This window comes from Prionailurus bengalensis, chromosome D3, assembly GCF_016509475.1.
Source record: "Prionailurus bengalensis isolate Pbe53 chromosome D3, Fcat_Pben_1.1_paternal_pri, whole genome shotgun sequence".
In the NCBI taxonomy this organism is placed as follows: domain Eukaryota; kingdom Metazoa; phylum Chordata; class Mammalia; order Carnivora; family Felidae; genus Prionailurus; species Prionailurus bengalensis.
This window is the reverse complement of record NC_057356.1, coordinates 38,639,185-38,660,071: the sequence shown is the minus strand read 5'-3', so window position 1 is coordinate 38,660,071 and position 20,887 is coordinate 38,639,185. Positions and strand designations below refer to the sequence as shown.

The following is a 20,887-nucleotide window of genomic DNA, read 5'->3' as shown; positions in this document are numbered from 1 at the left end:
TTTAGGAAATAGTCAAGTAGGTCTTTTCTCAAAACTCACATCTGACGTGAAGCGCTGTGTTTGAAATAAACATGACCCTGCACATATCTCATTCAAGCGAGAACAATGTATAAAAGATACAAGCTGACTTCTGCCTGCAGACCATTGTTCCCCTGGTGGCGGACAGCTGCCCAGGCACCTGGGGTGATCATAAGCCCGGGAAACATCCCTCCTCTCAAAGCAATCGAGGGGACCAGTCTTTTAAGAACTATTTTCAGTAATATACTTTCATTTTGGTTAAAAAAAATGAGTTCCCTCTTTGTTACTTTTTGAGGAGGGAGAAGAATAAAACGAAGGTTTAATTTTCCATGCCACTTATTTAAGTGGTTTTTCAAGGACAGCTTTGCACTGTGGAAAATGAAGACTGCCATCTGCCTACCTAAGCACAAGGTTGGGGCCACTGCCTTTCTGAAGGCATTTGGGTCAAAGTGCTGGCTTCTCAGAGATTCAGACTAGGAGAGTCACACTTTTTTGTCTTTTTGTTTCCCCTTAGCATAAATGGCAGGAGGGAGGATAGTTCAGTGCTATATTTTATATAAACAAATTGGTGGTCTTTTCCAATTCGATAAAGAGACACGGCCTGGGTCTATTTTGGGAGCAAATTAAAAGTCATTTCCTTTAACGTGGCACTTAATCACGGTTATACATCCACGAGAATTGTCGGCTGCTGTGGGTGATCTCGGGAAATCATGGAAATCGTTTGCTTTTCAGGCATACTACCTTTTTCTCACGTCCTATTTACAAGCTGCCTTGACTTAATTGGAGGGTAAGAGTGTAGAAACAAAACTCAGAACAAAGCATGCCTGTTTTAACAGCAAGAGTGATCCAATATCCTTGCTGTCATCTCCTATCCTGTTTTTATCTTTGTGTTTGGTAAATAAATGATCTTACCTTGAAAAAAATGGATAGGGTTTCACGTGGACTATTCTGACAGAACTACAATATGTTGTGGATCTATCCATCCCTGTGTAACTCTTGTCCAAAGAAGCATTTTTCTTTAGAGACCCAGGTGAGTCCCAGCGACAGAAATCTGTATTTGAAGACCCCCAGTTCAAAAGAACACTTTTGAGTCACATCTGGGCAAGTTTTAGCACACCTGTGAGTTGCACAACATTTTTATTCTATTTCTTTTCACTCTGTACATTCCAGGAGCCACTCTGTTTTACCATCATCATTACCCACAAACCTCCCCATATAGTTTCTTTTTCTTCTACTTTTAGAGAGCTGCTCTGCTACCTACAGGATCCTGAACCAGAAGCAGATTGTCTACAGGTTTCCTGACTTTTATTTTTCTGAAAAGTTGCTTTATAATGCCAGAGGACCAAAAATAAACATACCGTAAGAAATACTGGGTGAAATGAAGTTTAGAAATCTGGTGAATAGAACACCTTGGAGAAATTGCTGCCAAATTCACCTTCCATCTTCCCTTGCAAAGTTCTGCCTTAATAGCTCTTTTCAAAACATGTCTGCTCGCTGCTCTGATGATTAGATTATGGTCACAAGGTAAGAGGGGAAATAGTGTGTAAATACAGAGGCTACGGTCACTCAGTAACTTGCGCTCAGAAGAATGGCAATGTGATTACTGTATATCTAGAAGAATATACAGTACTTGGGTAGGAGAATGGGGCCAGAAACAAAGAAAATAATTTTAGTGACAGTTCTGAAACGTGAGCCCAAACAGAAAAGTGTCACATGGCCCTAAATGTATTTTTAAGATACACGGACAGGACGGCTGTTGAAAGTCTTACATAGCATATCAGTTCAAATAAAAATTTTCAAAACGTTAAGAAGGAAATCTTCCAGAAGACAAATGTCGACAGAGGAAACCATAATTTAGAAACTGACCCTATGAACGTGACTACTGCTGGAACTGGAACTACCCTAAGTCTGACTGATTAACACATTCCTGGTTTCTAGCCTCAGAATTATTAAGTAGCTCGTGAAAGTCTAAGCAAGCTCTCGGAGGGAGCTTGGGAGATGTACCTTTCCCTCGTGCCGTACTGCGGCCACCGGCGTGGCTTCCTCTGCCTTCTTCCGTCTCTCCTCTTCCTCGTCCCGTTCCTCCTCGGCCTTTTTCTCTGGAGTCACAGTGGTGATCAAGTTGGTCTGAGAGATGCCCTTTGTTGTGGCGTACTGGCCAGTACCAACCTCTGCAGCAGACACAGAATCCTTCATGTATATTTCATGGTTTTCATTCACTGACGCTAAAAGCAAATACAACCGAAGAAAAAAAGTCTGAAATAGTTAAGTCAGAAGGCTGAAGAGCACCACCGATTGCCCCGTTATGGCGAAAAGTACCCCTCCCCACGTCTGTCTGAAAACTCCAGGCAGCGCTGCGGGCACCCGCACCTAAGCGCTCTCCGAGACACAGCTTTGTGTGTCTTCTATACCAGTGTTTTAAAATGACTTAAACGCTCATGTCGCGAAGCCACCAGAGTGAGTCACAGGCTCTGCGGTGAGGACAAGCGCGAGCATGGCGGCAGCGGAGGGGCGGGAGGCTGGGCTGCTGCGAGCCTGTTACCCCACAGAGTAACTGGCTGGCTCCAGCACCAGGCGCTGGTGGTGAGTCCCACAGCTAAGGGCGGTATCTGTAGCGGACAAATGCTCTCATACACTTGACTCTGAACGCATCTTGGGAAGTGCCATTCAACACGGAGCACCGAATTGGGTGCTTTAATTAGTCGTTAGCAATGGTTACAAGAGTCCATCACTCCTACTGTATCAAAAGTCCCATGGCTGATAATGGAAATTAACTATCTTTGTGGGATTATAAAATTTGGAGAGATTATAGAATCTGGACGGCAACTCTGTTCAGCTGGAGTGCAGAAACGATTTAATTTCTACCGCACGTTAAAAAGATTACCGTGATATGCATACACTCCTTCATCTCGGATATTTTGGGAAGACAAGACAAATGTTGCTAATGAAATCCATGCAGATGTAAGACATGCAAACATAAAAGGTAGAAGACACAGCCTTTCAGCCCTGCTGAAATGTCTTAGTGAAAGATGCTTAATTCAGTGACATTTTTAAAGTCTGGTACTCATTAGTTTAGGTTGTAGGTGTATATAACTTATTTAAACTTACAAATGATGCTTTTCAATACACAGTAGCTGATCGTGGGAAAAATGTAACCAGCTTCATAGTTTAGGAAGTTTAAAATGTAAACGTAAGAAAATATTCTGAAATCCTTTCACAAAAGCTAAACCATTTCGTTAAGGTATCTTCACTAAGATATTTTATATTTCCTCTTACTGATGAGAGAAAGCTCATATGAGACACAATTTCCCAATGGGTCAGTTAGGCTGTTGTACATAGGATGCAAACTTGCAAAAAGCCACTTGTGTTCCAACATGCAGCCATGGCACCCTGCTCAACAGCACAGGAAACATACGGGAATTGGTAGGACCCCAAAGAGTGAGAGACAACACATACTAACATCACTTTCGGGCAGGGAGGAAGAGACAGTATGCTATTAGTACATTTGTTTCACAATTGTCTTTTGCTTGTCAACAATCATTATCACACGAAAGGCCATGAGGAAAACCACGTACACAACAAATGTGTTCCCTTGGGTACACATCACTGAACAAAGTGGATGAGAGCCTGGGAAAAAAGGTGTGATTCTACGAAAGTTCCTTCGACACTGACTTATGGAATACACAAAGAATTTACAGAGATTCTCTAAAGGAGAAAGGATAAATGGAACAAAGTAGTAAGAAAAGCTTCAGTGTTAACGTGAATATTTCAGCATCTGAGTTCAACCCGAAATGGCCCCAATAAACGCTTTATTCCCAAGGTTTAGCTCCACGTTAGAGATTTGAAAAACAGGCAACTATTAGAAAATACAGAATGGTTAATTAACGTCATAGGCCAGCTCACAAAAGCCTTTAAGAATAATCATGAATGTAATTATTATCACACCTGAAAGAACGCTTTTGCACGTCTCATTCACTCTTTCTTTGCAAACAGCCTTACCCCCATTTTAGAGATGGTGACAAAAACTGAGACCTGGCAAGTTTAAATCACTCGCCAGGTGCTACTCGGATGGACTTCAGTCTGGGTTTACCTACCAGGTGAGTGCTTTTCTTCTTCACCAGTAACATACATAATATAGCACAACTGACACAATTTTGACTTCCTCTACCAACTGTTTATAAAGTATTCCATTAGCAAAATACAATCCTCTAAATCGGAGGATTCAGGGAGTATGCCACCCAATCAGTCACATTGGGCTACAGGGAAAGGGAAGAGAGAGCCGGGACTGTGGTGAGCGGTGGCAAAAACGTAAGGAGGAAAGGGAGCCCAGGCACTTGTAACTTCGTTATTTTTACTTGTTTTTACTCTATTTTTACTATTTTAATTTTATGTTTTTGCTTATTATTAAATTTTTTTTTCAACGTTTTTATTTATTTTTGGGACAGAGAGAGACAGAGCATGAACAGGGGAGGGGCAGAGAGAGAGGGAGACACAGAATCGGAAACAGGCTCCAGGCTCTGAGCCATCAGTCCAGAGCCTGACGCGGGGCTCGAACTCACGGACCGCGAGATCGTGACCTGGCTGAAGTCGGACGCTTAACCGACTGCGCCACCCAGGCGCCCCTGTTTTTGCTTATTATTAAAGTTGTACACACATGCGAGAAACTTACTCTTTTTATATACACAGATACGTTTTCTATAAAACCACTAATCTCCAGGTGGAATTAAAGGAGAGACTTGGCCATGCGTCACTTTCTTTTTTTAATTTTTTTTTTTTTAATTTTTTTTTTCAACGTTTATTTATTTTTGGGACAGAGAGAGACAGAGCACGAATGGGGGAGGGGCAGAGAGAGAGGGAGACACAGAATCGGAAACAGGCTCCAGGCTCTGAGCCATCAGCCCAGAGCCTGACGCGGGGCTCGAACTCACGGACCGCGAGATCGTGACCTGGCTGAAGTCGGATGCTCAACCGACTGCGCCACCCAGGCGCCCCTCTTTTTTAAATTTTTTTTAATGTTTACTTATTTTTGAGAGAGAGAGAGAGAGAGAGAGAAAGTGGGGGAGGAGCAAAGAGAGAGGGAGACAGAATCTGAAGCAGGCTCCAGGCTCTGAGCTGTCAGCACAGAGCCCCATGCGGGGCTTAAACTCGTGAACCACGAGATCATGACCTGAGTCGAAGTCAGAGGCTTACCCAACAGAGCCACCCAGGCACCCTAGCCATGAATCACTTTCTAAGTATTATTCTAAGTAATAAGCTGCCATGTGTTGTTGAAGGAAGCACATTTGTGCGAAACTATGGACAGCAACACAAAACTGGCACACAAGACAAAAACCTGCTAAAAACTCGCTACTATGTCATTCCTTAGAAATGTTATTTACGTGATCCTCTCCCTGTTTAACTTCCGCCTTTGACTTAACGGTGGAGAACATTTACACGGCAATGCTCCCCCAGTCCATCTGGTGCAGTAATTAATATTAACAGGAGGATTTAACTTGCAGCCTCTGGCTCTACCATTTAAATGTCATCCTTTCTATCAGCTATCATGCACTGACTGGAAACAGTCACAATTTATCCCTGAAAATTTTGCAGAAACAGAGATAAATTTAACTTATGGTCTTCCTTCTGAAACTGACTGAAACAAACCTGGTAATCATTTAAGATCTGCCAATAAGAGAACCAAGTTACTTACGGAGCACGTGACAACTGTATTTAGAATGAGATAATCTTTCTCCAAATTTGGGGTGCTGGCTGATGAAAGCTACGCTCTTCATTCCCTAAGCATCATTCTTTTATGGAGTAATTTTATATACATCTACTAATAACAGACCTTAGACTCACCGAGGCAACTTTTTTTTTTTTTGTCCCCGAGGGTGGGGGTTACAACTTGTCACTGGGCCACGGACTGAGTGCTTTTTATTTCACTCTCTTCTCAAGAGGACCTATGTTCACTGAAAGCTTGGGATGGTTTCATACTATTTCTGGGTGGCCATTCGTGATTATTATTACTAAAGGTTAGGAAGTGATGCCTACCTCCATCCAAGCTGCGAGACATGGTGTAGCGTTTGCTGGATGAGCGTTCGAAGTAAGGGGCAGGACGATCTATCAACGCGCTGGCTCTTCTCGTTTGGGCTTGCGTCCTGCCACTGTAACGAAACTTGGAGCCCAAGGTAAGGAATTTCTTTGGAGGTGCTTCTGGTAACAACAGTCTAAAGATATTAAAGAAAAAAATGCCAGAGAGACTGTTGAGTCAAACATTAAGAATGCTATCTCAACTTTTTCAAAGGTGAAGTGCTTTGTGCGTTTAACATATAACATGTTAAATGAATGTGGTTTAAAATTTTTTAAGTATTTATTTTTGAGAGACAGAGAGAGACAGACAGACAGACAGACAAAGCACGAACGGGGAGGGGCAGACAGAGAGGGAGACACAGAAGCCGAAGCAGACTCCAGGCTCTGAGCTGTCAGCACAGAGCCCGATGTGGGGCTCGAACCCACTAGCCGTGAGATCATGACCTGAGCCGGAGTCGGGTGCTTAACTGACGGAGCCACCCAGGCGCCCCAAATGTGATTTTATAGGAAAAAAAATCAATTCCCACAGTACATGTCAACCAGGGAGTTGTAGAGAGGCTATAAATGCAATGGGAGTTGGCCTGGACTCCATGAACTTTAACATCTCATGCAACTGAAGAGTTTATGGTTCCATAAACCCAAAGAACAATTAAATAGGTGATCTTGGTGAAGAAGACGGTGATAAAATTTGCTATTTTGTAGAAAAAATCTGATAGTCTGAGTAAACAAAGGAGCCCAGTGTATTAAGAAATGACTGAAATGTTAAGGAAGGGATTGAATCCTTGAAGTGGGCATCTTATAAAAATAATGAAAGGACACTAAAGGTAATCAGAAAGAGGAAGCAGGGCAGATAAAGATTTCTTGTCAAGAACCTGGTGACAGTGAACTTGAAGGAATAGAAAGGATATTCTTCCACATTCTTCCTCGCAAACTTTTTCAGTAGAAGTGATTCCAATTGTTCTAATTCTTCCTGAGGAAGAAATGAAATCATCTTGACCTACCTGAAAAATGTGTGATGTTCAACACATACTTTCCATAAACGTTTGGCAGCTCGATGGTTTGGCAGCTTGAACCCGATGGTGCTTTCAAATTGTTCAAACTAAAGTAAAAAAAACAAACACATATTGAGGAGTAAAGTCAGGTTTGCAATTACAAATAAAAGAAAATCATTTACAAATCATGCCCCCCACAAGTTTTTCCCTTTACTCACAAAATCAAGCGCTATTTGCAGAATTCATGCTATACATATTATTCGTTAAAAAAACAATCTTGTATTTATTCTCCTTAAAATGCTGCAGACATAGATAACCGCATTATGCGTGTGTTTTATGTCCGAGTATGGATTTTATGAAAACGGAATGCAAAAAAAGACAGCATCTGGATTTCTTCCAGAGGCCAATTTGTCCTCATCTCATTTTTAAGCCTTATTTTCATGGTGTCTCTATGACACCATGACTTCAACTGGAATATACATACAGGAATAAACACAATGTTTAGAGTCTACAGCATTTTCAGGAAGACATTTTCTCCCAGGATCTGGTCGGAATATATGCATATGTCCTAGGTATTTGATGACTTGGTATCAGATATTGCTGATTTTGTTTATGCATTCTAATCTATGGATTATTTGATATTATATATACAAACATAGATCGGGAGAACACGATTTCCTATCTTTCAGCATGTATAGTTCAGATGATAATCTATCAGCCATTTGATTTCTCAAGGCAAAATATCCAACTTCCTAATATATTTTAATATTATTATTGCAGATGTTCGATATTTTTTTATTTTCTGCCGACAGTATGCATCAGGCCACCAGAGGGCAATCATTTTAAACAGTAAAAGCTTTCCAAAAGAGCATTAAACAACTGGACTGTTGACACAGTCAACAGAAAAAAAGTAATTTACATAGCAAAGAACCAAGAAGAGGGGCCTTATGTGTGGCATAGGAGATATAACTATGCTTGACTTCCATTTCTTATTTGAGAGGGACGAGCTGGGGTTGGGGGTGGGGAGGCTGGGAAATACATCACAAGCTATTCCAACTACAACTGCCTTTCCCAATTTTTCACTCACTCTGGACGTTCACATGGAGGGGTAAGTTGTAAAAACCGCTATTGGCCAACAGCTGCAGCCAATCAGCAAACCAGAGCATTCTGGATCGTGACTAAACCATCCTTCAGTTATTCATCCCGCATCTAATATGCACCATACTCGTGCTCGCGGCTGCCAAGAAGCCGGGAAGGTTTTCTTTCCTGCTGTCCTCACGCTGTTTGAATGCTTCTCTCTCTCTCTGTGCTTTGTACCAATTTCTCAACCTCTTCAGAGCCTTTGTGCCACCACTCATTTTCTCCCTCACTCATTCTTCTCAGCCTTATTTACATGATTGTAAAAAAGTGGCGGGGGCGGGGAGGAGGGCAACTTTCTTGGAGCCTGCTTCTGCCTGAAACACAACCCCATCTCGCTCCTTGACAAAGGTCAAGAAGGAGAAGCCTTGGCTACTGCACCCCTTACCTCACTGCCACCTGCAGGGTCCTCCCACCATCTTCTCAAACTCTTCAGTGTCACACCGGGCTTTGTCAAGTCGACGCACTTTTCTTAGTTCTTAGCCCACACGTCTTGTCAATAGCATCTGGCCCCGCTGGTTCATCATGTGCCCAGAATCTCGTCTCCTTGTCACTTGGGACTGTTTCCTGCCCCTTTTCTTTCTCTGGTTGCTTTTCCTCATCCCCCTACGGTCCTCTTCTGCCTACTCTTCCCTCTCAAGAAGTGATGTCACCCAGGGTTTCTGTTTGAGGGTCTCTTCTTCTCCTCTAACTTCCCTTGTTCTCTGGGCAATTTATTTCCTGCCTGAGGCCTCGAATAGAATGGATGCAGTGGACGACTCCTTCAAACCTGTATTTCTTACTATGCAAGAATCACCCCCTGAAAATGTCTCAGAGGAATTTAATTTTTTTTTTCTGAAATTCTCTGTTTTCCCCTCTTGTCTAATAATATCATGTCCATCAACTTCACGCATGCCAAGGGAAGGCCTCTGATCATCATGGACCCCTTCCCCTCTTTAGCACCCTCCTCCACCCTGTGTCCAAGACCTACTGGTTCTGTTTCTGAAACCTCCCTCACAGTTGCTCCTTCTGTTCTATTCCCACAGCCTCTGCCCTAGTTTAGGTCTTACCACATCTCATTGCTAACCTGCAGTTTCATTCCAAATCATTCGTCTAGCGTATCACGTCCTCTTGAAAACCTCCCATGGCTCACTACTGTCTCCTGATGCATTTCTCCAGCGTTCCCATCTGGGCCCTCACCCCAGCCTGTTTGTTCCATGTATGTAGAATTTTATCCTATGTGCGATACGTATCATGACGACAGAATTCTAAGTGCACGAGACTGATTCTTTGCCAAACAGAAAGTCCCTTAAGGATAGGGACCAATATCGTGCTCGATGATAAACAGGTGCTCGCTTAGTAAATGTTGGATGAACCAAATATATTATCAGTTATAAGTTTAATATGCAATTTTAGGGAATTATAAAAAACTAATTTCAGGTATTTACATGAAAAGCTTCCGGATTATTTCAGTCTTCACAGACAAGTTTGACTTTATATTTAAACAGGATTCCTTGCTTTATAGTATGATTTAAAAAAATGTTTAGGGGCGCCTGGGTGGCTCAGTCGGTTAAGCGTCCAACTTCAGCTCAGGTCACGATCTCACGGTCCGTGAGTTCGAGCCCCGCGTCGGGCTCTGGGCTGATGATGGCCCAGAGCCTGGAGCCTGCTTCCGATTCTGTGTCTCCCTCTCTCTCTGACCCTCCCCCATTCATGCTCTGCCTCTCTCTGTCTCAAAAATAAATAAAAATTAAAAAAAAAATTTTTTTTAATGTTTAAAGTGAGGTACAACGGACATATAACATTATATTAGTTTTGGGTGTATAACATGATTCGATGTTTATGTGTATTATCACCACACATAGTTACAGATCTTTTTTCTTGTGATGAGAACTTTTAAGATCTGTTTTCTTAGCAACTTTCACATATACTGTACAGCATTATAACTGTAGTCACCATGCATCACATCACATATAACCTGATTTTTAAATTACATTTTCCACCAATGGAGAGGCTGACTTGGAAGACAGGAGATCATTCTGTATTGTACCAGAAAAAGTTCAGAGACACGGATGAGCTGCCAATTTAGAACTCTGCCTGCCTCCATTAGATTATGCATGCTCGTTAGAAACTGGATGTTTATTCATCATCTATTAAACAGATCATAGGTGGTAAATATCTCCTGTTATGTGTAAACCACTTTGGAGGATATAAGTAGTTCAGGATGGTTGTACCCGAGGAGCAACGATAAGTTAACGATTTTGATTTTTTCATCAGTCTACCTGATGGAAAGAAAAAGGCAGAAATGTACAAGGCTATGAGACGCTTATGTAATTTACCCTTGGTGTCTCTTGCTATAATCTTTCTTGTGCTTTGATCACATTATCGCTAAGCTATACATGTTAGGGTGCCAACAGATTTGGAGTACAAAGACAGGTCATGGACATGTAAAACAGAAACAAACAGGAAGAAATCTATTTTTTTATTCACAAAAGGTTTAGCATCTAAGAGTTTCTTTTATACCACAGTTGGAAATGTACAGAACATTGTTCACAAATCCCGATTTTACATTAAAAGCCTCAAAAATAAAACTTTTTCAAACTATGCACTGGGACAAAATTAGAATCAAACCACTGAAAAGAAGAAAATGTTTTATTTATTGTTGTTTATCGGACAAGTCTACGATAAATTCTCCCCGGCACTGAGACAGAAATCACCATGTCCTATGAGGTTCAGAACTTGGGCGCAGGCAATTTAAATCTTTGTTTGCCAGCAGGTACCTTTTTGTTCAAGGTACATGCAAATGCGGGGCTGCTTACCTCTCCTGGCCGGATCTTAATGTAAAAGTTGTTCCGTTTGTATGAAATTTTTAGAACCTTAGGCCAGGCAAATCTGTTTATTCTCAGTCGGTCACGATATATCAACAGACCACTCGCACAAACTCCTAGCATAATTTCTACTCCTTCAGAATCCTGGAAAAGAGCACCAAGAAACAACGGATCAGTATTTCACTTTTTTCCACTGACAGCTGAGTAGGGGATTTAAGCTTCCATGAAAGAAGCTATAATTGACTACCTATAGCTCTAATTTAAATACGAAGAATGCTGCAGCCATTTTTTTTTAAACACTGCCACTAAGTAATAGGCTCCTAATGAAGATATTAATCATTATGGAGATATGTCAGAGTAAAACTGGCTCACGCTCAGGTATCTTACAACGTAAATACCGCACACAGAGAAGGTCGACCAGATGATGTGTTAATAGCAGGAAGAAATCATCGCTGCCCTTCTAAAACGGTTACAGCCGTTTAATGTGTATTAACTCCTTTCATTTTCACGGTGATATTTTGAGAGAGTTGCTATGACTGTTCCTAGTTTACAGAGGAGGACACTTTTCAGGCATGGAGAGGTGAAGGGTCCTTCCCAGTTGAATATGAGCAGCCTGGCTGCAGAGATAGAACGTTCAGCTGATATGTATACTAACAGAGAGGCTCTGCCCCTTCTCAAGAGTGTTTTGGAGGGGCGCCTGGGTGGCGCAGTCGGTTAAGCGTCCGACTTCAGCCAGGTCACGATCTCGCGGTCTGTGAGTTCGAGCCCCGTGTCAGGCTCTGGGCTGATGGCTCGGAGCCTGGACCCTGTTTCTGATTCTGTGTCTCCCTCTCTCTCTGCCCCTCCCCCGTTCATGCTCTGTCTCTCTCTGTCCCAAAAATAAATAAAAAACGTTGAAAAAAAAAATTAAAAAAAAAAAAAAAAAGAGTGTTTTGGAGTTTGTTCCATTAAAAGAGAGCCTTAGAAAAAAATCTTTTTTACATACCATTAGTGTCAGAGTGAAATTTAAATATAAAATCATTTTTTAAATTACGAGTGTACTTCCCCAGCGTGCCTGGAACACACACACTGCCCAGTTGCAGTCACATTTGAAAACCGGTTCACGTACATGAATATCAGCACATTTTCTATAGGTATATAGTTTTCTTTTTTTAAGTGGGAGCATGCTATATTTATAGCTTGTTGTTCTGCTACTTGGCACATTTACTTCACCTTTAGGTCACTTCCTAGGGCTGTGGGATGAGAAGTCTCAGAGATCAGAGGTCATCAGGGAGGTCATATAAAGCTCAGGAGACCGAGTGTGTCCAGCCTATGCCCCCCACATGTTGTATTTGGGTGAAACGGGGTAAAATCAACACATGTGGTGGCCCTGAGTGGGGGAGACACAAAGGACAGAAGGCAGGACTGTGTGTGAGGCTCCGTCCCCATCTCCTTGTCACACTGGATGTTGGAAGCAGGGGGCACATAGGAGGTGAAGCTGAGGTCTTCTGCCACATATTAATCAGCAGGACTGTCCCTGGAACCGAGTCACTCTGCAGCGGTGAAGAGGGGAGGGGGATATGGAAGAATCCAAACAGGAGAGTCTGACTCATCCCCACTGTGGGCATTTACTTCCTCAATCTTGCCAGTGCAAGGCAGAAAATGAACATTTCCAGAATCAAAAATAAATATTTCGGTCCATCTCTAGGAAATTTAAGTCTACAAATACCATCTAACTGGATTAAAATGAAATATTTTACCCTGGAAACAGATCGCTCCATTAAGGTACAAAATTACTCTACACAAGTGGAAATACTTGATGGCAGGATATTACCACATAATTAAATTCTGAGGAGAGCTCAAAGACCAGAAACTGTCCACCATTTATCAGGGGCTTTCATCTGAACGAGCAATTGGAAGAGCTAGAGCCTGATACTGACAAATAGCTGGCACTATTGATCCTTCAGAACCAGCCAACGTGCTCACAGGGCCGCTCAGAGGTGACTCCTCGCGCGCCGGAGCAGAAATGCAGGAACGAGGGGAGGACTGTTTGATTAAAGGTCCTTGATTCGCTTTCTGGGTGATAAATACAGAGCTTAGTTGGGGAACTAGACCTTTGACCTACGGAGGAAAGGACACTTAAAAGCTCTTTCATTGTTATTATTATTTTTAAATCACCCATTAGTGTCTTTGAGTAATGAGGAGCCAGAATCCTTCTTGGGGAAGATGAGGAAGCCTCCTCTGACCCCTCCTCTCCACCACACAGGCCTCCCGCGTCCCTGTATCATTCTGTCGTCGTCGCCAGCACACCCCAAGCAAGTGGCGCTCCAATCAGCTCCCTCCCACACCTTGCTCTCCTCAAGACTGGAAGCTGCTTGAGGGCAGGAGCTCTGTTTTACACCTTTGCCCAATCAGCGGTCATACAGCACCTCCCCAGCAGGCATTAAGCCATCACACGTTTGTTGAAAGAGAGGGCAAGGGAAGAAAGAAAACGTTAGGAATAGGTGGGGTTTTAAACTGAACCAACGTTTCCATGTCGTTACTCCGAAGTAACATCAGAGTAACACGTTCGATCATCAAGTGTGTTCTGCCACAGCCCGTAGTCCTGACGTCAGCTTGGTAATTTTTTTGTACTGAAAGCTGTCACAGCGGTCTTTACTGGGGACGTGGGTGCTTCCCTACCAATAAACACATTAGATGCTCCCTTTAGCAGGGAGCACTGAAGGGAGATCTGGATGGTCTCAGTCTATCCTAATTAAAACAAATGAGTGTACTCTTCCCTTAATTTAAAATCACTGCTCAAACTCTGCATCCTTCACTTATCACTCGGTCCATGGGCTACCCAATAAGGAGTTTTATCTGTATTTCAGAATCTTATATGGAATAAATGACTCTGACAGCACCTACTCAGACTGACATTAAATGACAAACAAGCAGAGGCAGTCTTCCTAAGAAAAAAAGACAAAGCATTTAGAACAGGTTTTCCAAAACAAGGGACCCGCATCTAATAATATGTTATGTATTCTTTATACAGAGCCATGGAGTCCAAAATCACAATTCAGAAATTCTAAATAGGCCCTAAAGCCCAGGGCTTTATACCATCCACAGAGGAGAAGCATCTCACTTATAACCGGAAATCAGTTCTAATTTAATTCAGTAAATTTCCTCCTTGAAATGATGGAGTGTGGCTGTGCCAGAAAATGGGAGTCCGCAGCTGAACATTCGTTATACTTAATATTCAGATGAAATCCTGTAATAGGCTGCATTGGTGCTTCCTTAACTCTTTCTTTTTAATTGGTGTGATTTCAAATCATATTAGTGAATGAAAAAGCAGTGATCTATTTTAATTTAGTAGCTACAGCAATGTTAAGTGATTTTTATTTGTACTGATAGGAACACTGATAAATCTAGAGCTGTACTGCCCCAAATGTATGCCCTAATCTTTTACTTATTTATTTTTCCTGGGCAGTAAGTGAATCATCGTGAGTAATGTAACTCAAAAAACAAGCTTTCAATGTGCTCGAATTTTCAGGCTACCTTCATTTCCTTCTTGTTTCCTTATCTGTTAGCCACCTAGGGAAAAGCTCGAAGAGAAAAGCAATCTTAGCGTATGTCCCTATCTTTTTTTAAATCCTCATCCTGCCTTCTATAGCATAAAATACACGACATTTTCTTATCTGAGTGAGAAAGAAGTGAAAAAACAGAGTAACAAACTGGCAAGTAAATAGAGCTATAGCTGCTGTCGTAATTACACACCGAGGTCAAAGAGCTCGGCATTCCATGTACCGACACATCCCTCAGATAGGTATGCCCCAGCCGAGTCTATGAGATTTTGCTAGTGTTCAGGCCTTCAGGCCTTGGAAGTGCCTGTCCTGTATGATCTACAGCATGGTCTGCAGACATCAGCAATCAAACCTGTGTTTATCGGATGGCCACCATTTCCTTGTCCAAACTCAGTGGGGATCAGTCTGCTCACTGAGAGCCAACCAGGGAGGGGCCCTACTTCATCAACAGAGCCTGCAGATCATAGACGGGTCCCCTGGGTTGTCGCGAGCCAGCTGAAACTCTCTTCATTTCTTGGCCCCAACCTTGACGGTGTAAGATACTTGAATGCCTGGAAACCCGTTAACTGCGTGTTCCTTGGGTCCTAAAACTGGTGACTATGCAGTCTGTTAGTACTAAAGGCACGTTCCCCTACGGAGTGATAGTCTCCTGACAGCCCAAGTCAGAAGAAACTGCCTCTGAACTTCAAACACTCATCTTTTTAAGGCTACTAAAAGTTCCAGAATCCATCCCCACGATCCTAACAAACTTCCTATGTTTTGGATGAAAGTTTTCGTAAGGCTTCCTGTGCTTCTCAAGTACTTTTGTTCATAGCTGCTCAAATAATAGACTAATAGCCCCTACAGTCATTCTCTCACTGCTGAAAAATACAGAGATTCTGGGAAAAGTAAACAGCTTTACGCATCTTCGCCACCTCAACCCTCCTACAGCCTGGTCCCAACTTCTTCAAAAGACTCCGTAGCCAAGATAGAATTTTAACATTTCGCCGACCACCAATCAACTAGACAAGCCTTAGCTTGGGGGGTTAATTTTAGTTGAACTTCAAAATTATAACCTTATTTCAAAGCACTGATTGTCTGTCAGAGAACCCAAGTTCTAGAGAGTTATTTCAATTTAACAGGTATTTGCTATGTGCCGGGTGATCATCCAGGACAGAGGCATAAAGAGCACTTGGCACATAAGAGATGTGACGATTGGGTCTTGGACAGTTGGCCAAAGTTGGACAGGTAGACAGGAAGGAGGACAGCCCAAAGAAAGATAGGCATATTCAGGGAAAAGGCAGAGACAGGATCTGGCAGAAGCAAAGGGCACGTGTTGGCACAAAGTGGGAGATAAAACTGTGACAGGGAAGGGGGCTGAGTTAGGAGCTTGTGATGTGAAGATACATTTATAACTGAACCAACAGGCAATCGGAGGCTTTGCCTACTGTGACCTTTCAGGAGCTGAGGCCAGGAGCAATGGGAGTTTGAGCCATGCAGAGCAAACCCTTCAGTCCAAGTATCAGAGAGCTGAATGTGCTTTATCATTGAGTAGGCCTTAAAAGCAAGCATGGATTGGAATCCCCCAGTTTTTGTTTATAATGCCTGTAGTAAAAATCACCGGCCTGTATTAATAATAACCTTGAATTTAATACAACTGAATAGGAAGGTTGGGGTTTGAAAAATGTGTACCTTGGCATGATGTAAATCGACCCCATACATGGACAGCTTTTTGGCATTTTCCAAGAAATGCATCTCTGCTTCTGCTGGCGTCATTCCTCTGATAAGAAAAAAAAAATGTGTTACGATGCTGCTTTGCTCTCTGTAATATTTCCCACTTAGCCCCTGGCTATATACTAAGCAAGTCCCCGGAGAGGCACTAGCAGGTTTGTGGTCGGTAGGGGGTGGGGGAGAATAACAAGACAAAAGGCTCTCAAAGAGCATCGGAGCCACAATGTAACTACCCAGAATTGTACCAAGTACAGAACCTCACTCTGCTGCAGTCCCAACCTGCATGCCACTGAAATCAGTCCTGGGAAAAGCAGGTAGTACCAGTGAGGCTCACCCACCGAGGCACAAGCTAAGTCGCATGTCTTCAGGGTTTCTGCACTGACCTGTGGCTCTTGTGAAGCTCGATCACTTTGTCTTCCAGTTCTTTCGTGTGGTTTGGGGCGAAGCGGAACTCACTAATGTAATCATTCCCGCATTCATCTGGGTCATAGTCTCCAAGTTCTGACTGGACAGTGTAGGAGCCCAACAGGGCCAGGGTGACAAAGGAGCAGGGCAGCCTTCCGGACACGATGTCATCTCGCAACTGTAGGCAGAGGTAGTACCTTCCAGGAACCAAAAGACAAGGCAAAAAGCCAGCGTTAGGACATGTGAAAAGCAGGCCACTTGATACATATTGTACTGTAAGCGATTTCTTCCTGTTGAAAAATCTCACTAGAATTTTCCTTCATCTGTATTTTGATTGGGATGTCAGGGGAAAATGCTTGGCTACAAAATACAATATTTAAGGGCATCTAGAGGCAAGCCAATGTTCATAATAAAACAAGCTTTTATAACTAAAGCACAGAGTAAAAGAAACCTCATGACCTGTTCCTTTAACATCTTTTACAAGAACTAACATTTAAAATCAAATAAATGAGCCCTCAACACACTCACTGCAATCTCTGGTTGGGGGAATTATCATACAAAAATAGTGCTGTTAAATGCAGTTATTAGGTCTCTACTAGCCTTAAGGAAGTTTCATTTTAAAGTCTCGGTTAAAGGTCCTGCCCTACGAGCGAGACAGATTTCAGCTAACTCAACAGCTACACCATCATAAACTCTGCTCTCAACCTCCTGCATTCTTCATGCAGTGGTCTCTTTATGAGAACAATGTCTCCTGTTTCAAGTTCTCTCTCTCTCTCTTTTTTTTTTTTTTTATTTAGCGGACTTTCTAGAATCCAATTGATAGGAAGATTAACTCTGAAGACTTACTACTTTAAAATCTGAGAACCTCCTCATTAAAAGTAAACAGCTTTCTATTCACGGGATACAAAACATGTTCCACCTAATTTGGCTGAGAAATCATGCAAGTATCTCCATTAATAGCAGACTTATCTCCCCTTTACTCTGCTTTTCAAGATCTATAGATCTAATGCTAACTGCAGAAGACCCCAAGGTAAGTGTTAACATTGATGACGTTTAAAAATACTCTTCAAGGCCCAGCATAGAGGTATAATAAAATATACAAATACCTTTCATATAAGAGATAAACTGTTAATCGGTTGACGCTGAAGACTATGATTAAAGTCTTAAGGTCCCCTTTAAATGTGAAGGAAACTCCTTGTAATACAGACTCACTCTGTAAACATTGCACAAATAGATGGGAACCGTGCGTGCACTGCATTTCAAATCCAGGTGTATTTGGCTCTATAACCAATCAATTAGCCACAATTAAGTGGTTCCTCAATATTATTAAAAAGTTATCTTTAAATAAACAAATCCTACATTTTCTTCGATTTCATGCACATGTAAAAGAAATCCTCTGTAACTATTTTTTGCCCTTCTCCTAACATGCCTGCTGGAATTATTTTTACTCATAGCAAGGCACCAGAGCTTTTTTGAGTCCTTTCCCTTTTCTGAAAAGCCCTCCAAGGAGGATGTGAGGCTTACACAGAAAACCCAGCACACATGGCACAACGTCACCCTGACTGGCTGCAAACTGACTGCCAACCAGGGTGCGAGAGCCAGGGGTTCCAAGGCAGGATGCGGAAAAGCCCAGAACACACAGCAAACCAGGCCAGCCTCATAAAGGAAACTCCTCTCACACCCAGAGCTCAGTCATCGCACAAGAATAGTTTTACATTCGATTCCTTTCTCTGGGTCTTCTTTCCCCAAAATGAATTAATCATTTTGTCTAGACAGGTCATGGAAAATAAACTGTTAAATGTACACGTTTATGTGTATCATACGTGTGCATGTATGTATCATTTTTTAAATCGCTGCTTAGATGCTTATGCCTTTTATATAACCAATCTGATACACGGCAGCTATTTAAAAAATGATACACACGTGAACACTTTTTGACTCGGAGTTTGAGAGCAGGACTGCTAGAAATTGCTGTATCATTTAATGCTGAATCCCATCCACTGTGATCGTGGCAGGTGGATGACAGTTTCTCAGGGCTGTGTGTTTTCCCGCCACGGTCAGGCAGCGGGAACTATCAGCTTAGCACCAAAGATTCACTGTGAACAGACAGGATTTGGCAAATCTTCTCATCAGATGTTTGTTCTCACTCTGTTGTCTTTGGTTTGCCATTTCTGTGGGGATGACTGTGAGGTTACCAGACGTAAGCATGCTTTTCTCCGGAGAATAAAGAGAAGCAGCTTTCCCGACATGCCTGCCTTTTTTCAGAGCCAACTTTCAAATACCTGGTGATGTCTTCAGAGAGCTGGGCGGGGTCTGGTGGGTAAAATTTCACATTAAATGAAAAGTGCCAAGCACCACCTGCAGAGAGGAGACATTAGAATGGAACCTTAGAAAAGCCCTTTGTATTTCTTATTCTGACAGTTAGAACCGCCTCAACTCCAAGTACTAACACCCAGGCAACCTTTGCTCCCAAGTGGAAAACCGGAAAGTCTCCATCAAGTGAAGTCCAGATAGGTCTGAAACTTCATCTAGTTTTTAGTCTTTTGCCCAAATCCTGTACTGGTGTTTCTAACTAGCTTGGAAATTGACTAGGCTTCCTCCCTTTCTCAGGGACAAGGGTAAGCCTTTGGAAGAGGGAGAAAACAGGAATGGTACGGATAATCCTCAATTAGACAAGTCCGGAATTAGACTGGTTCTATTGCTATGACATTCTGGATAGCTCACAGACCAAGAGTACAGGCACAATCCCCTTTCCTTTGTCCTTCCTGCTTTGCCATTGCAGGTCAAATCCCATTACAATACACGTCAAGGAACCGTTCAAGATATTTTTTAACGGAAGGTTTATTGTAGTCAGTATTTATGTGAGCTGCTCTCTAGGCTGCTGAAGATTCTTTTCTCACTTGGGGAAATGGCTGGTTCAAGAGAGGCCTGAATGTATTAACTGTACTTTACTAAGTTCCACACCTCCTTATGAGGCCACGACTTGGGCTGATGCTCTTAACGTCTTGCCTTTCTTTATCCTATGGCATCGACTTTCGGCCTCTCCAGCAAGGAGAAGAATCAACCAGGTGTCAGCTTACAGTCACGTACTCTCTGTACTGTCCACACTTCTTCTTGAAACGTTATTAAGCTCTACTCAACTCTCCATTTTATTAATACTGTCTCTAATTGTGTGTGGCTTATCATTATGAACAAGGAAAAACAGCCTTTTCTTTTCTCCATGTACTTTCTCTCTAACGGATCACTCCTTTAATTCACATTCACTTCGTCTTTCTCTTCTGGCCTTTTAAGGCAGGAACTTATTAAAGTCTGGCTGTTCCTTCACCAGACATTTGTTCCCTCCGTGTAGTAACCACAGAAGTGCCTCAGTGTAGACCTTGCTTATATTCTGAATGTGCTCCTGAAAAATTCCTCCCAGTCTCCCTGGCTTCCTTTCCTCTACACCACAAGCTGGAGCCACTCTTTTCACTCTGTGATTCTGTGACCTCACAGTCCAGCCCTTATGTTTCAGATATTCCCCAAAGATACCCTAACACCCTCTTCTCCCCGTTAATTGACTTCTGGAAACTTCCATTTTCTCCACAAGTCCTTTGCAAACATTCAGAAGAAAGGGGTAGCATTTTAAGTGCTAGCTGCTTTCTTTGGGTCACTCTCTTGCGAAGGAGGCAAACACTCTTAGCTGCAGAGGATACCTATATTCTATCTTAACGGCACAGGTACATTTATTAGTTCTAGCATATTCTTTTTTTTTTATTAAAAATTTTTTTTTTTTACGTTTATTTATTTTTGGGACAGAGAGAGACAGAACATGAACGGGGGAGGGGCAGAGAGAGGAGACACAGAATCGGAAACAGGCTCCAGGCTCTGAGCCATCAGCCCAGAGCCGGACGCGGGGCTCGAACTCACGGACCGCGAGATCGTGACCTGGCTGAAGTCGGACGCTTAACCGACTGCGCCACCCAGGCGCCCCAGTTCTAGCATATTCTTGATGCTACCATTCATACTATACTTAAAATTCCACACGGTAGGATCACTCCCTGAGTTGTCTTTTAAAGAAGTGGCATAAGGCCAGGTATCGCTGGCTGCTTAATATCATTTTTAAATCACTCAGAAAATATTACTGAAACATGGGCAGTAAGAATTATAAGCTATCGGTCAATCCAATATATTTCTAGTGATTATTCTTCCAAGTCCTTTTGTTACTTGA

General features: G+C 42.4%; 1 protein-coding gene across 36 annotated transcripts in view; it reads right to left on the bottom strand.

Moving 5' to 3' along the window:
* EPB41L3 (erythrocyte membrane protein band 4.1 like 3) overlaps nucleotides 1–20,887 on the bottom strand; it is a 234,190-nt gene that overhangs the window by 23,756 nt on the left and 189,547 nt on the right. For 29 of the 36 annotated variants that reach the window (XM_043558346.1, XM_043558343.1, XM_043558345.1 and 26 more), the window contains exons 6-12: nucleotides 18,963–19,038; nucleotides 16,659–16,877; nucleotides 16,237–16,324; nucleotides 11,015–11,167; nucleotides 7,089–7,186; nucleotides 6,049–6,224; nucleotides 2,023–2,243 (exon numbers count right to left, since the gene is read on the bottom strand). In XM_043558346.1, coding sequence (XP_043414281.1) covers nucleotides 2,023–2,243; nucleotides 6,049–6,224; nucleotides 7,089–7,186; nucleotides 11,015–11,167; nucleotides 16,237–16,324; nucleotides 16,659–16,877; nucleotides 18,963–19,038 — 1,031 coding nt within the window. The remainder of the gene's footprint in view (nucleotides 1–2,022; nucleotides 2,244–6,048; nucleotides 6,225–7,088; nucleotides 7,187–11,014; nucleotides 11,168–16,236; nucleotides 16,325–16,658; nucleotides 16,878–18,962; nucleotides 19,039–20,887) is intronic. The other 7 variants (XM_043558338.1, XM_043558357.1, XM_043558362.1 and 4 more) reach the window with 1 other exon arrangement.